The sequence below is a fragment of the Sprattus sprattus genome, assembly GCF_963457725.1.
Source record: "Sprattus sprattus genome assembly, chromosome: 7".
In the NCBI taxonomy this organism is placed as follows: domain Eukaryota; kingdom Metazoa; phylum Chordata; class Actinopteri; order Clupeiformes; family Clupeidae; genus Sprattus; species Sprattus sprattus.
In genome coordinates, this window is record NC_137926.1 from 21,605,822 (window position 1) to 21,621,239 (window position 15,418).

Sequence of the window (15,418 nt, forward strand, 5' to 3'; positions counted from 1 at the left end):
TGCCATGCCACTGACTGTTTGCCGCCCTTGTGACGTTGTTTAAGAGCCTGTGCATGTCTACTTGGGAGTTGCTTGACTGACCATTCGCTAAAACAGCATGTGTGTGTGTGTGTGTGTGTGTGTGTGTGTGTGTAAAAGGATGGTGGATTTATTATGCGACTGTCCTCCTTCTGATTGAGCGCCTCCAAACTAAAACATAAGGGGGGATCTATAATCTTGCTCGACTGTCCCGCCCGTGCATTTATCTCCCATTGCACTTGGAAAGCAGCGGTAGCCAAGATGAAAACAAAGCGGCCAGAACCAGCCAGCCTTGCGAGGGGTCACTGAGAGGAGCCATGGCCGTCTGCCAGCCTCTATGAACATATCCAAACGACTTTAACAAGGCTGACTAAAGGCTGCAGGGGAGTGTGTGTGTGTATGTATGTGTGTGTTTGTGTGTGTGTGTGTGTGTGTGTGTGTGTATGTGTGTGTGTGTGTAAGGGAGTGAGTCTTATGGAAAGGAACAAAAATGTGAAGACGAAAAAGTCCTTGCATAATTTTCACTATTTCCTTTGTTAAAAAATTAAATAAAAAAGTGTATATCGACCATCTATTTTTTTCTTTTTTTTCCTGGGTGAAATCAAGGGCATATGGAATAATCTGTATTTGGTTTCTCAATTAAGATACAAAAAAGATATTAATATTGAATTATAGAGCCCTGTGGCTCCTGCATGCTTTGTATTTTTTCACCTGAACTAGAGAGTGAAGAGAGAAAGCGAAAGAAAGAAAAAAAGCAAGAAAGAAATACGAAAGATAGAAAGTAAAAGAGAAGGAAACAGAGACAAACGGAGACAGCCTGAGATAGAGCTGCATCTGAGTGGAGAGAGAGAGAGAGAGAGAGAGAGAGAGAGAGAGAGAGAGAGAGATGCAGAGAAAAAGAGAGGGAAAGAGAGACAACGCGGAGAGACAGATAGCGAGAGTGGCCGAGGGCTAATGCTGGCTGGTGATGGCCCTGGCAGTGAGAGCAGCAGTAGCAGCAGTGGCAGCGGCGGCGGCGGTGTTGGTGAGGGGGTGGGCGCGCGCTTTAACGCTACTACTGCTGCTAGTGCTACTCCTACTGCTGTGGCCATAAACGCAGGGCAATGAGACATGTAATTTGTGGTGAGCTGGGGCCAAAGCGGGGACAGGCTTTCAGATAGGATTTCTCTGCAGGGCAGGTAGAGGGCGAGTGGGCAAGCCTGGCGCTCCGAGCGCACACAGAATAAATATTTCACATCCACTCCACTCAAGCCTGATGAGGAGGAGGAGGAGGAAGAGAGAGAGAAAGATGCACAGGGCACAGAGAGACAGGGGGAAAGTAGACTGAGAAAGTTACAAAGAGAGCAAGCGAGTCAGAGAGATAAAAAAAAGATAAATAGATAGAGACTGCAAGAGAGAGTTGATATCACCTTATCTACTTATCTTGATATCTTTGCGCTTTGAAACTGTTATTTATCCAACTTAGTAGTTGTAGAAGCACATATAATGTTGGGAGAGCTTGGGGCAGCGTGGAGCAGAGCAGAGCCCCCTGGTGCCTGTCAGTGGTGGCCGGCATGACCTCCGTCTCAACGGCCGCAGCGCCGAGTGTTTAATCTGTGTCGGGAGCGTTAACACTGAGCGACCTCCCGCGTGACAGATCCACCAGGCGAGCCTTCTCCCCTGCGGCCGACACCAGACCCTAGTGTCAGCTCCACTCACACATACGGGCCACACACACACACACACACACACACACACACACTTACACATACGTGCACTACAGCTGTCAGTGCCGGGCCAGGCCAACTGGGACACACACTCAAGTACACACACACACACATAGCTGCCTGGGAGTGTTGAGCTATACTCTATAACTAGGAGGGTGGTAGAGATGTTAGCTGTGGTCATAACTGCACCAAATTCATAGTGGGGTTAAAACAAGGAGTACACTGAATAAGGATAGCGATAAGAACAGAGTCAACATAATCCAAAAGCACTCATCCGTACATGTCCGGTTATATTAATGCTTGGTGTGCTGAATTTCCTTATGAAAACATGAGCAATAACTACTTGAAAAAAAAAATGTTTCACTGTCTGTTCTCTGTATCGGCAATATAATAACTCACCCCACACATACACCCCCACACACATGCACACACACACACACACTTAAAGATTTAAAGCAGTGGTGAGCAGTGAGGCGGTTTGAGTCTTGTTAGTCTCTACCATAAGAGCCCGGGTCCAGCGAGGTCAGTGTGAGTTCCTCACGAAGCCCCAGGAGTGTGTGGATGACACTGGGCACTATCACATCTCAATAACAAGCCCGCCTGTGTCAAAGCTGAAGGCAGCCACCACCACTCTCCTTTCCTCTCTCTCTCTCTCTCTCTCTCTCCTCTCCTCTCTACTGTTCTCCTCTCCTCTCCTTGCTTGCGGTGGATGCGCTGGTCCCTGCCTTTAATAATTAATACATCGCAGAGGAGTTTGAAAAGCGCACGTATAGCCCATCACCATCAAGGGCTGTATTTTTTTCTCTCCTCTCTTCTCTGTTACATCCACAGCAGCACTTCTCTGACATGTCCCTGGGCTGTGAGGGCTGAATGCTGGGGGGGTGGGCAGTATTGTTAGCAGGCCTGTCGGCCAAGCCGCCAGCTAGAGGGCTATGCCTTGCCCATGAACCCCTACTTTTCATGAGGAAGAATAGACAGGACCATCATACTAAACCGGATGGAGGAAAGCGTCCAGCAGGTATGCACTCTGGACTCACAATCACACACACACACAAACACACACACAGGCTTCACGCTCCTGGCCAAAACTGCAATGCAGCAAAAGAGACCACAATTTTGTCTCTCTCTCTTTTTTTCTTTCCCCGCTCAGCGTACCCAGAAAACCCAGTCATTTTCCTGTTAATTCGAATAATTGTGGCTTCATTGATAATCGCTTTGAAGGGACCCATAATGATCAGCTGGTTAACAGCGCGGACCACCGGACCAGCCACACAGGTGGTCTGCTCAGGACCCCCGGGACCAAGACCGACCCAGTTCAGCTCTCATCTGGAGAGATGGTGATGATGATTCTCTCCGCATTGAAATCAAGAAACGACAAAAAAGAGTGAAGGGATTGGTGGTGTTGGTGGTGGTGGTGGTGTGTGTGTGTGTGTGTGTGTGTGTGTGTGTGTGTGTGTGTGTGTGTGTGTGATTGTGTGGGTGTGTGTGGGTGTGTGTGTAGGAGGGGGGGGGACGTCCGTCGCAGCTGCCAACTGTGTTTACAGCTGCAGCGCATCAAACATTCATCAGATGCCGTCTTTCCAGGCTGTGATGTGAGTTAATCAGCATTTCACAGGCTGTCAAATGATGTCTAAACCGCTTGCTACCTGGCAGTGTCAAAAAGAAAAATGGTTCAAATACGTGCACACTCACTCAGTCACTCACTCATTCTCTCTCATACACACACACTCACACACATGGTCACCCACACACTGACACAGACACACACACACACACACACACACACACACACACACACACATATACATAAAAAGTTTCTTTTCTTCTTCTTTCTACCTAGTCAAAACTACTGACAGACATTCTACCCTCCCATGTTTAAATATTAATTCGACTTAAATACTTAACGCAGTCTAATGACAGCAAAGCTCCAAATCAGCTTTCATGTGTAAATGATCTTTTATTCTTCCTCTTCCACTTCTCTCCCTCCCTCTTTCTACTCATCTAAATCCACCCAAAAAATTCAACCAAAACTTCTCTTTTTTTCCAACGCCGCACTAATCTGTTCCACCTATTGTACTCTCAACACTAACATCTGATGCAAACTTCATCATTATCATTTCCACACATCCAGCCCCCCCCCCCCCCCCCCCCCTCCTTTCCTAAGGCCAACCTAGTTATTCTCCAGGACAGAGAGTGGAGATTGCACTTGCGTGGAGCTTCCCCCTCAGGTTGCTGTCTGTCTGTTTGCCGGTGCCAATAGAGCACTGCCTACTCTCCCCAGCTGTCTGTGCTGAGGAGCCTTCCATAGTGCTTTAGCTCCATCTACAGGCCAACTGGTGCAGTGCGGCAAAGAACTCTGATTGACCCCTCTACAGTCTCTCCTGACGTATGGCACATTCATCTCGCTTAGTCTTTGCGAGAAGTGCATTTAAAAGGCAGTAATTTATGAAGATTTTAGCTGTCACACTCCCTTTTCCCTCTCTCTCTCTCTTTCCCTCTGTTTCTATACCTCTCTGTCTCTCTTTCTCGCAAAAAAAGGGACACACAGTTGTCAAACTTTAGAAGCACAGCTCCTAGTCTCATTACCAGAGCATAAACAAGCAATAAAAAAAATCCCCATTTCTCCTCCTTGCCCAAGCTCACTACTGATGATGCTTTCCAAGGATTTTTGCTGTGTGTTTGTCTTCAACGTGCGAGCCTCCCTCTTTTAACGTTACCTAATTAGGCGCTATTTTTACAGCTGAACCCATGGGGTGGGGAAGGGAGCGAACATCAGACGGGAAAGTTTATCCAATCCACAGTAAAGATTATGCAATGAAAAATGAGCAACAAACTATACCGCAACACTTGGAGGAAAAAAAACTAAAAAAAACAAGCAACACAACAACTTGGTGGCCCAAAATACAATCAACATACGGGCTTTTTACAAGCAGTGTATGTTTGGTAAAAAGCCTGAATGTTTTTAAAGTTAAAATGTAAACACATTTAGTTTACAAAGCATCTCTCAGAAAAGCTAAAGTTGCAGGAAAGTTTACTCCAAAGCATTTGTCCCCCCTGTCTCAGAACGCCACATACATACTTACACATTCACATACGCATCCACTTGTGTGCACACATACACACAAACACACACACACACACACACACACACACACACACACACACACTCATACAGTATGCATGCACACACATTTTTATATTGCAGCCCACATTATACGGTATTTGCAAAATCCCTCTTTGCCCATCAGATCCAGCAGGTTTGTTCCAGAGGGTATGGAGGGAGTGGGAGTGTATAGACTGGCTGTCACGCCGGGGTCAGAGCACGGGCTTCAGGGACTTTCCAGCCCACTGCTGAACATGATCGCCTCTGCCTCAGGATCTCACACACCCGGATAAACCCACAACATCCCAGAGAAAAAAGAAAAAAAAAACATATAACACAGGCATAGCATAAGGTGTTAAAACTGCATGAGCGTTGCTGTGGTCTAGCCTGCTAGCACGTGCCTCCATTAATAATGCATTGTAATGTATATTAAAGCTAGCTTCTGCTGGCTGAAGCGCTGGTGTGCACTTCCTAGCAGCAGATGCCCTAGGATGCTGCGGGAGAGGCGCAGACAGACAGTCCTCTAATTATACACATCTGAGACGCAAGCAGGGGCCATCTGTCAGTGTCTGACTCAGTTACCTTATTATCAGCGCCTAAAGATATAAATATAGGAGTGGAGAGAGAGAGGGAGAGAGAGAGAGAAAGAGAGAGAGAGAGAGAGAGAGAGAGAGACAGAGAGAGATAGCGAGAGGATGAGAGGGAAAGTGAGAGAGAAAGCGAGAGGGGGCTTTCATTAACGCACAGGGTGGTGGTGGCTGCTCCAGACAGCTCCGCAACACAAACTTAATTGCAAATTATGACTTGGCAGGAGAGGGAGTGGCGGCACAGTGGCCTCTGATGTGATTGCCCCAGCGAGGGCAAGGGCATTGCTGTGGGTAGTGGCATGGCACAGCGCCGGTAATGACAGTCAAGACCTCTCTGGTGTCCTCTGGTTTCAAAAGGTGGACTTTTCACTTTACCAGTTATTTCCTTTTCCTTCATCTCCCGTTTCTCTCTCTCTCTCTCTCTCTCTCTCTCTCTCTCTCTCTCTCTCTCTCGCTCTTCCCCCCACCCCTCCTTGTGTATCTGTCTTTTTTTCATTTCCCAGACACCATTTGCCTGTGATATTCTGGAGCCGTGTCGAAGTGTGTTGCCCGGCCTCTACACAGGCGGGGTGAGGCACATGCAGGGGCCCGGCTGGATGATGGAAATGAGGGGCTCCGGGGCCTCTGGGCGGCCCTCTCTGCGCACTGCCTGCGGCAGGTGAAATAGCCTCCCGTGCCCTCGGATGACTGACCCTCCCCATCTCCATGGCTGGGTCAGCCACCGCCTCCGCCACCTCCCACCAGGCAGCTGGCCTCTCCTGAGCCGAGAGGAGCAGAGGAGGGAGCGTCACAGACGGGGAGAGCCTGGGAGGGACAGACGGTTACTGCCTGCTTTGTGGGCTCTGTCTTAAACCCGCCTAGCACTGCAAATGAGGACAGACACTAACTGGCTGCTCTGATTCACCCGACCACAGAAAATGGGGACAGCCAGTTATTACCTGCACTGTTCTGAACCTGCAGGCTACTCAAAATGGTAGCATCATATACATACTGATTGTTGGGGCTCTGTACTATAAATCATGGGGCAGAAACATGGGCTTTTGTGGTAATATACGTAGCTGGTAACACTCTTAACAATCCATGCTCGTATTTGGAAATATTGTAAAAAAAAAAAAAAGAAAAAAATGTAATAAGCGGTTATAAATTAATACAAGGCCAAATATTATAGCCGTAAATATCAGGGATGTTCAATTCTCAATTCTCAATTCTCAATTTGTTTAGATGAAAGCAAAATGATTTCTTTACTCTGCAAGGTCACCACTGTATTCAGCACAAACTCCTCTGTTAAATCATACAACTCCATTTGGACAAGAACACTTCCAAGAAAACCGCCTGCGTTTTCACGATCAGAAACAATACTGCAATACATAAAAGAAGGAATACCCAGAAGTGCTATCTAAAACATCGATGGAAGGAACAATAACATCCAGCAGAGTAGTGCAAATGCACAACAAATGAGGTGAATATGAGAAGCCCCATCTCGAGCTCCCGTAACGGAGTGGCTCCCAGTATGGGCTAGGATGGGAAAGGTGGACCCCCCACTGAAGGGGGTCTGCTAGCCTGCATGGGCGTCTGCGTACCTGCCTGTCCCCGGGGGGATAGAATGCCGGCAGGATTGGTAAACAAAGATAATAAAACTCAGCAAGGATGGAATTCACTGATAGATGCCAACAACTCAGGCAGTAGGAACCAGTGGTCACACAGAGGGATCTCACATCCATACTGTACATCTAGATACATGTTGAATTGACATGTTGACCAGAGCATGGCTTAGCCAAGATGAATCTATACAGAAGGTGAGTGCCAATGTCAAAAAGAATAGACAAACAAACAAATAAATAAATATAATAATAATAATAGCGAAAATGAATGAATGTCCCTTCCGCACATGCCCAGACCAACCCAAACACACATACAACAACACCCCCCACACACACAATTATTAAGACTCAGGAGATGCTACTCAAAGACGACGTAAAAATAACCCTTTCCTACATGCATATTTAGATTATGATAAACAGTGTTAATGTTTAATAAGGAAAAGACAGGGAAGCATAGCCATCATGCCTTGGGGCTCTATAGAAAGTCATTAGCATGGGCCACTGACTTACCAAGAAGGCTGTTATACTGCGCTGCCTGCTCTCCCATTGAAAACAGCTTTTAATGTACTGCAGCGTGTACAGAATGGCCCCGCTGATCCGTCGCACCCGGTATATGTTGCGAGCTAAAAGCTAACAGGGAATAACAAGGACAAATCTCCAGTTAACGGAATAATGTGTGGACGAAGAAGACACGCAAGAGTATCTTAGGTTTCAGACTCCATAGAAATTAATACTTATTTAGAAAACTGAATATTTAAGAAAATGAGTTGTATCCCTTCATTGTTATTTGCAAGACACTTGTGGAGTGCGGATGAAATATTGTTTACATATGAGATTAAACTAAGCTCACAGCACTTTGTTGTTTTAACTGTTCAATCATCTTTTGGAGCTTTGTAAACCAACCTTCTTGTTAAATTTGGGATTGTCCTCCATGAATTTAATTTCTGTTGGTCCAAAGCTTCTGATGCCTGCACGGACCTATATATTTAAGGAGAGAGATATTGGTTAGAATCTCAGAGAGGAACATGATGTGCTAATAATTCATGACACATCTGATGAGTACAAATGTGGAAAAAACGTCTTGAAATGGGAGGATGGCCATGACCACCATCCCTTTTCAGTCAGGTTTCATCAGCATAATGGATGATCTTACCGGATTGTAGATGACATCCATCTCCAGTGAGATGGTCCCCTTAGACTGACTTCCTAAATTATCTTTCTTCAGGTGCTTGGTAACTGCTTGGCCATTATGAATCTGTAGGATGAGTCAATGACAAATATTATACTTCAACAATGCATCAGTGAAGGTAAACTCGGTAACCTCCAATCTGCAGGGAACTCACTGAGAGCAAAGGCACTGCAACTCTCCCAAGGAAGTCTGGAGGTTTGTCCCGGTCGTCGTCATAGACCGTCAGAACAAGGACATCATGAATGTCTTTAATTGGCCTGTGGACACGGACAGATCACAAACACGATTAGCAAACCAAACAAGCATTGATTTTTCATGCCTTTCAGCATTATTCAAATTATTTCAAGGACTAGGCACTAGGAGGTAAAATAAAGTCACCACTCACAATGTGAAGACTTTGTTCCACTCCGGGTTGAGTGTTTTGTGGATGGTCTGGGTCTGCAGCTTTCCGTTCCCCAGCTCGAGTACGCAGAAGGGATCGCTCTTACCTGAGAGGGGTTAGGAGAATGGGTTGTACGTGGAACGGTAAAGCTACACAATAGAAAGCACCACTTAATTGCTAAAGCTGGGTGAGTGAGCATGAATCAAGTTGCCAGGTCATTACCGCCGAGGTCAGCCGATGCGAGGTCAGTGGCCTTGATCACCTTGATTTGAACAAAACCGACGTCCTTCATATTTTTCAAGGAGTTCTTCAAACTCTGGAACGAGGCAATAGAGAGCAGCATTAGTGACACTCATTCATTTGAAATATATGGGATCATGGGGCAGATAATTTACTGCCTCTTTAAGTACATCCAAAATATTTCCTTGGGAATAAAAGAAACATTTAAAGAGACCAAGACATGGAGAGACATAAGGACTGCAGGAGAAGTGATGCTATGTAAGAGGTGTACTCTGACCGCTACACTGTCTCCGCATGCACATCATTTGAAAGCTAATTTTTGCTCAGGATCAAGCCAGTCGGTTAACATTAATGGCTATAGTGTGACTTCAAAATCTCAAGGTCTTGAAATAAAGACCTACAGGGGTGTGTTTGCCTTGACTTGAAGTTCATGCAAAATATAAAAATGAATCGGTGATGATGGAGACACTAATGGTAGCATAGATATCTTTCAACTATATAAATGTTTTCATTCTACATGTAGTCTTTAGCCTCCCCCATCTTGGCCAAACTTTTTGATTACTTCTGAAAAGAGAGATGATGTATGGCCCCACAAATTAGTTACAGATTGCCCCCAATCTGCCTAAGGTGGGTAGTATGAAACATTTTCAAGAGCTTGCCAGTCTTAAATATCCTATAGTACTATTACAATAGATGTAGCTGGTAAGCATATCTGATAACCATAAAAGAAAACATTTGATGACTGGCAGACCATAATGTGTATATCTAGGCCTCCTGCTGTTATCTTTCCATCCACCAGTTACGAACCCTCAGAGACTCATTCACTCACAGTGGCCATGCATGGATTCATCTATTCAAAACCAATATTATTACACTCAATGGGTCCTACTGTATGACAGATAGAGATCATATTCACATAATCTATCTACCTATCTCTATTAATCTATCTATACTGTATTGTATAGATAAATACATACATATATAAATATATGTACGCATGTATCTATTCATAACAATGGGGTAAAAGTAATTCTGTCTATCCACTTATGTATCTCACTCAATATGTAATCTAATCTATCTATCTGCTCTTGGAGAACATGCACTCCCTCTCACCTATACAGCCAGCCCCTGAATTGTTATGAGTCCTGGGTCCTTGCCCAGACGCCCCTAGACTAGTCAGACTCACATGATGGTCCCGCACCCTCTCGCTGGTCTCCAGGTCATCTAAGGGGGGCGAGCTCAAGTCGGACACAGAGACTCCGGAGCAGGGTGTGAGGGTGATGAGGAAGACCAGCCTTCCCTTGCCCGGGTCCAGCACCCGCGTGTACAGCTGCCTCTGCCGGACTGGCAGCCTGGACAGGTCAATATCCAGCCTGCAAACACACAGCAGAGAAAGAGCAGCAATCAGCAAGTGTGCAGTCACAGACACACAGTCAAACAGACCCGGATGAAATACCCCAGCCTGGATGACTGATACACTTGTAGACATGAATGATGGCAATTACTTACGTCTGAGGGATAGTTACAGGGAGATATCAACGACAAAATTAAAAATTAAATAATATCTAGTTGACCATCTAGGGTAAACAATGGTTTGAAATACTGAGCTGGCTTAGATTTGAATGAAATGAGCTGTGCAATCATCAGTCAGTGCTGTGTATAAAAGAGTGAAGTAAAAACGTATTTAAGTTGGTATATGTATGACCTGGCACAAACTGGAACCCCATCTACAACCTAGATGTCAGTTACTTCACGTATGAACGGGTGGGTCAGAGGTTTTCTCATTCTCAGCCTAATGATGGGGCAAAATGAGATATTACACTAATAGATGTCATCAGTCTCAGTTCAGAGAGTCGCCTCAATAGCTGCTGACGCCACATCTGGCCAAGATCTAGTTATTCTGGTGGGTGTTCCGTGTTTGCATCTGGGCCATATCTATGCCAGAAGCAGACAGCTTTGACCCTTGACATTTGGTCATTTAGGGCTTTGACACTCACAGTCCCCAAAACTCCTCACACTTGCGGCCTCTCTTGCTGCACACCTCCACCTGCAGCAGCTCCAGTCCGTCCAGCTGGTTGAAGTCAAACGTCTCTCTCCACTGCGGGTTCGCCTTTATACACAGGTTCTGGATGGGAGGAAGAGGAAGAGAGGGAAAGAGTTAGTGAGTTATTGAGTGAGTGACAGTGAGTGAGTGAATGAGAGTGTGTGTGACAGACAGAGAGAGAAACATAAGGAGAGTGGATGGATTGAGAATACACACAAACACGCATACACCACACAAAAACACACACACACACACACACACACACTCAACACTCACACAAACAAACACACAAACGCATACTCACACACACACACACACACACACACATAGATACACACACACACACACACACCAACAGAAACACGGCTGTGAGCAAGCAGTGCCAGGTGTAATGCAGTGTCAGCCTGAGGAGCAGCAACATGACAGGTATATTAAGTTCTCATTCAGTCAACCTGCAGCAGGGGTGTGTTGGAGGAGAGAGTGCATGTGTGTTTGTGTTTATGTGTGTGTTGGGGGTGGGGGGTGGAGTTTGATGTCAGTGTGAAGTGTCTTCCTCTGTACACACTCAAACACACACACACACACACACTTACACACACACACACACACACACACACACACACATTCTCTGCTTCCTCGGCGGGATTGCAAACATTGACAGGATCCAATTAGAATTAGCTTTGTTCGACAAACAAACATGCACAAACAAAAACAGGGGGGCTTACAAAGAGATGACACAAGAACACAAGACAAGGCAGACGCTTGTTTAGCTTCATCAGGGTTGGCGGGTAGGGTTGGGGGTGGGCGGTGGGGGTTGTTACGTGGAGGCCTGTGGTGATGATGGGAGGGTAAGCCCACGCGATAAAGAAGAGGTGGAGGAGCAAACCATGCAGGGTATGTAAATGAAAGTGAGGCAGGAGGAGAGAGGGGAGCAATCTATGGCTGGAGTAATGAGCGCCCCCTACTGGCAGTGCACTCACACCCCTTAGACATGGGGTCAGGAACCTTTTTTGCCTGGAGAGACACATTTACCATTTTTTTTTTTTTATCTCAAAAGAGCCAAGAAAAAGTTTGGATATTTACCTAACAGGTACTTTTATTCAACATAGATTTTTTTAATACATTTTCTACTAGTTTTAAAAGTTATGGTACTAGTAACTTTAAATGTAAATGGCAATGGGAAATGACAGAAGCTAACAACGTTACAACGACATGAAGTTAACAACACAACACTTGAAATTGAACATTAGGCCTATCAGAGATTAATGCGACTTCTGGTGCTGCATAGACTTTCTGATGGCCTTGTAGTCTGGCTCATATTCAGTGAGGTGAAGCTTCATGCAAGCATTGAGGCTTTCATCATTTAAACTCGAGCACAGGTGCGTCTTTACATTTTTCATATGTGAGAAAGATTTAAGTGGAACCGAACATGGTTAACACATTAATACTAACACGTTTCAATGTGCGATATGTAATGGGTAGTTCATTCCCATTCAAGTTTTTTTGAATCAGAATCATTTTTAGAATCAGTTCGTCTTTGGATGGAACTTTTGTTCGCTCGCAAGTTGTGCTCGCTGACGTGCGAATCCTTCCAGCTGATTTGATTTGAACTTGCCCACCCAGATGTCAGACGAGGTCATGTCGGCAATGTCCATTTCGAAATCGCCGATAGAAACACCAGCGATGCCGATACGTTTTTTTCCTTTTCAACATTTTTCTCTACCCTATCAACTTTAACAATGAAAGTTTTGTCGTTGACGGAAATGTAGGGAAATCTGTGATTTTGTTTCATATTTGCATGGCAACAAGCTGCGAATGTAACAATATTGTGCAGGCTGTGATTACGGTCAAGTGAGGTGAAAAGTTAAATTAAATCACTCAGATATACCTACGTATTTGCCAGGAAACCTTGTAATTTTAATATAAGTAGTATTGACTGTTATATTTGCCTCCTCTAGGCCTAGGCTGACCCCTTGATTACACGTTTTTCTCTAACCCATTTCATCCAACCCCGGCCGTCAGCAAAAGAGCCAGTGGTGGCTCGAAAGCCACAAGTTCCCGACCCATGACTTAGACAGATAGGTGAGAGGGTAGAAGACTGCAGAGAGAGAGTGGGACAGGGGGGGGGGTTGAAGAAAGAGAGAGGGAGAGAGAGAGAAAAAGAGAGGAGCGATAACACTAGGCACATGCTAGACTACATTTACTGAAAGGGCTCAGGGTTGTCTATTATTATAATCAATTAAGTCCTCAATTGAGCTCCTTTGCACTTTGTACTGGGTGTGCTTTGGTTGCATAAGAGTAGAGAGACAAGAGAGAGGAAGTGATAGGGGGGGACACACCTTGCTTTTGAACTTCTGCTCCCCCAGTCGGAAGCGCACGTACACGTCGCCCTGGCCCACATCAGGCATGTCCTGGCCCTCCACTAGAACGATGGAGTAGACGCCACTCCACACCTGGTTCTTCTTCACGTCCACACCCCGCTGCTGCTGCTGGGGCTGCTGGCCCTGGGCGGGAGACTGACCCTGGAGAGTAGGAGAGAGAGAAAGGGAAGAATTAGAAATGTCATGGCTAAGTAATCACTCAAGATTACTGTTGCTTTGACAAATTCACTGTCAAATCAGAGGGAAGCGGAACCTGTGATGGATCTTGGCGCGGTCTTAGTGGGGGCGCATCTGGTGCATTCACCCACTACATATTTACCTGATTTGAACCTGAACACCCAAAACAAATACACCTCCTTGTCACATATCTTCGTACTTCCTTACTACATTATTCCCTATTGCAGTCCCTGGGGAGGCCATGGCAATGGGAGTGTTTCCTCAGTGCATGTGCTAGACATACTGTATGTTCTCAGAGGATGTGTGGAGAATGATGGCAAAAATTATGTTCTCAGTTCTCAAGCGCATCTCAACATGTCATCATCTAAGCTGGCTCAGGGATGCGAGAGTTACATCCTGGACACGTCTAACCTCACATACGGCCTCAGAGCTTAATGCAGCATCAGTGCAGACAGACAGATAGACAGGCAGGCAGACAGGCAGACAGGCAGGCTCTGAGAGAGAAAGACGGAGTGAAGAGGGAGGATGAGAGGCAGACAGCTGTCTGAGGCGTAGAGCGGATCTCCCTGACTTATCCAGCTCAATCAGGGAGCTCACACAGGGAGGGGACACAGAGACTGGAAGAAACGGTGCCTCACCAGGCGTGTGTGAGCATGCCCGACTCCCCGCTGTCACACACTCGCACCTCACACACATACACACACACACACACACACACACACACAAACACAGCGGTCAGAACCGTCCAGCTGGGCCTGAGATACTAGATTCAACATCAATTCAATTTGATGGTAAAAAAGAACACCATTCCAGACAACCAAGATAACAAGAAGCCAAGCAGGATACCAGTCAGCCAGATGTCACCCACACCATCTCTGACTCCGGAATCAATCAATGGCCCGGATCTGGCACGAATCCGGTAGTGGTTGTCAGGTAAAATATCTAGCAACACGCTGTAGATACCATGCCAGAGCTTTGCAACACCCCCTCAAGCATACTTTGACTCAGTGACTCACCAGAGCCGAGTGAGCGATGGGGGGGACGTGGAGGGGAACGGTGCAAGACGAAACGCCTGCTTAGACCCGACTCTTCAGTCGTTAAATGGACGATTTGCAGTGTTTTCTCTGCTACGCAGCAGTTCCCTTGAAAAACATTATCCAGGGAGGCTTCCCTGTTATCTTTTCACAGTAAATCCAGTGTTACTGGCCTGTCACTGAAATGAGTGGGTGTGTGGGTTTGGGATGGCTATGGGAGAGTGTGTATCTGTTTGTCTAATCTTTTGTGTGTGTCTATCTCTGGATGTGTAGAGATGGATGTACTGTACATGTGTATGTGCCAACATGTAGAGGGCTGTGTAGCTGGGTAAGGTTGTGTATCTCTTTGTGTGTGTGTGTGTGTGTGTGTGTGTGTGTATGTATGTGTGTGTGTGTGTGTGTGTGTGCAATAACTTCAGAGGCATGCCCTGTGCGTGGTGGATGACTTGTATGGCTGATAGCTCCGGCACTTCAAAACACAACAACAGGGGGGAATGGTGTTTGGTGGCGATAGGAGGTGGAGGGGAGGTCAGCTGGGTCTGGCAGTAATTAAAGCCGAGAACTGTAATCTTCTCTGGCCTCTTTGATTCGACGACTCCTCTCTGTCTCACCAGCGCGGCTTCAGAGAGGAGCGCCGCGTCACCCCTCCGCTCCCCCGCTGGCACCTCCGTGCCCCCCCCTGGCCTATCCCCCCCACCACCCCGCCCTGTCCGGCCAGGGTCAGAGCCGCACGGGAGGCCGGTCCACCGGGATCAAAGCCCGCTGCTCTCAGCAGAGTTAACATGCGATGCTCTGGCCACATCACTATAAATACCCACCTTTCCAAAAAAAAAAGAAGAAGACAAGAAAGAGAAGAGAAAAAAGAGCGAGAGAAGAGGGAGATGGAGGGGAGAGTCAGGAGAGAGATATAAGCTGATGTGAGCCAAGCCGTCCCCAGTGTTTATCTTGGACCCATT

General features: G+C 46.3%; 1 protein-coding gene across 1 annotated transcript in view; it reads right to left on the bottom strand.

Annotated features, from left to right (window-relative positions):
- Positions 1-15,418, bottom strand: part of mctp2a (multiple C2 domains, transmembrane 2a) — a gene marked incomplete at both ends in the record, with an annotated part of 44,997 nt that overhangs the window by 18,004 nt on the left and 11,575 nt on the right. Inside the window, 9 exon segments of the mRNA XM_080842523.1 lie at positions 7,526-7,645; positions 7,919-7,993; positions 8,169-8,270; positions 8,359-8,461; positions 8,590-8,692; positions 8,809-8,902; positions 10,013-10,199; positions 10,824-10,951; positions 13,210-13,392. Of these exon segments, the coding sequence (XP_080698649.1) occupies positions 7,526-7,645; positions 7,919-7,993; positions 8,169-8,270; positions 8,359-8,461; positions 8,590-8,692; positions 8,809-8,902; positions 10,013-10,199; positions 10,824-10,951; positions 13,210-13,392 (1,095 nt within the window).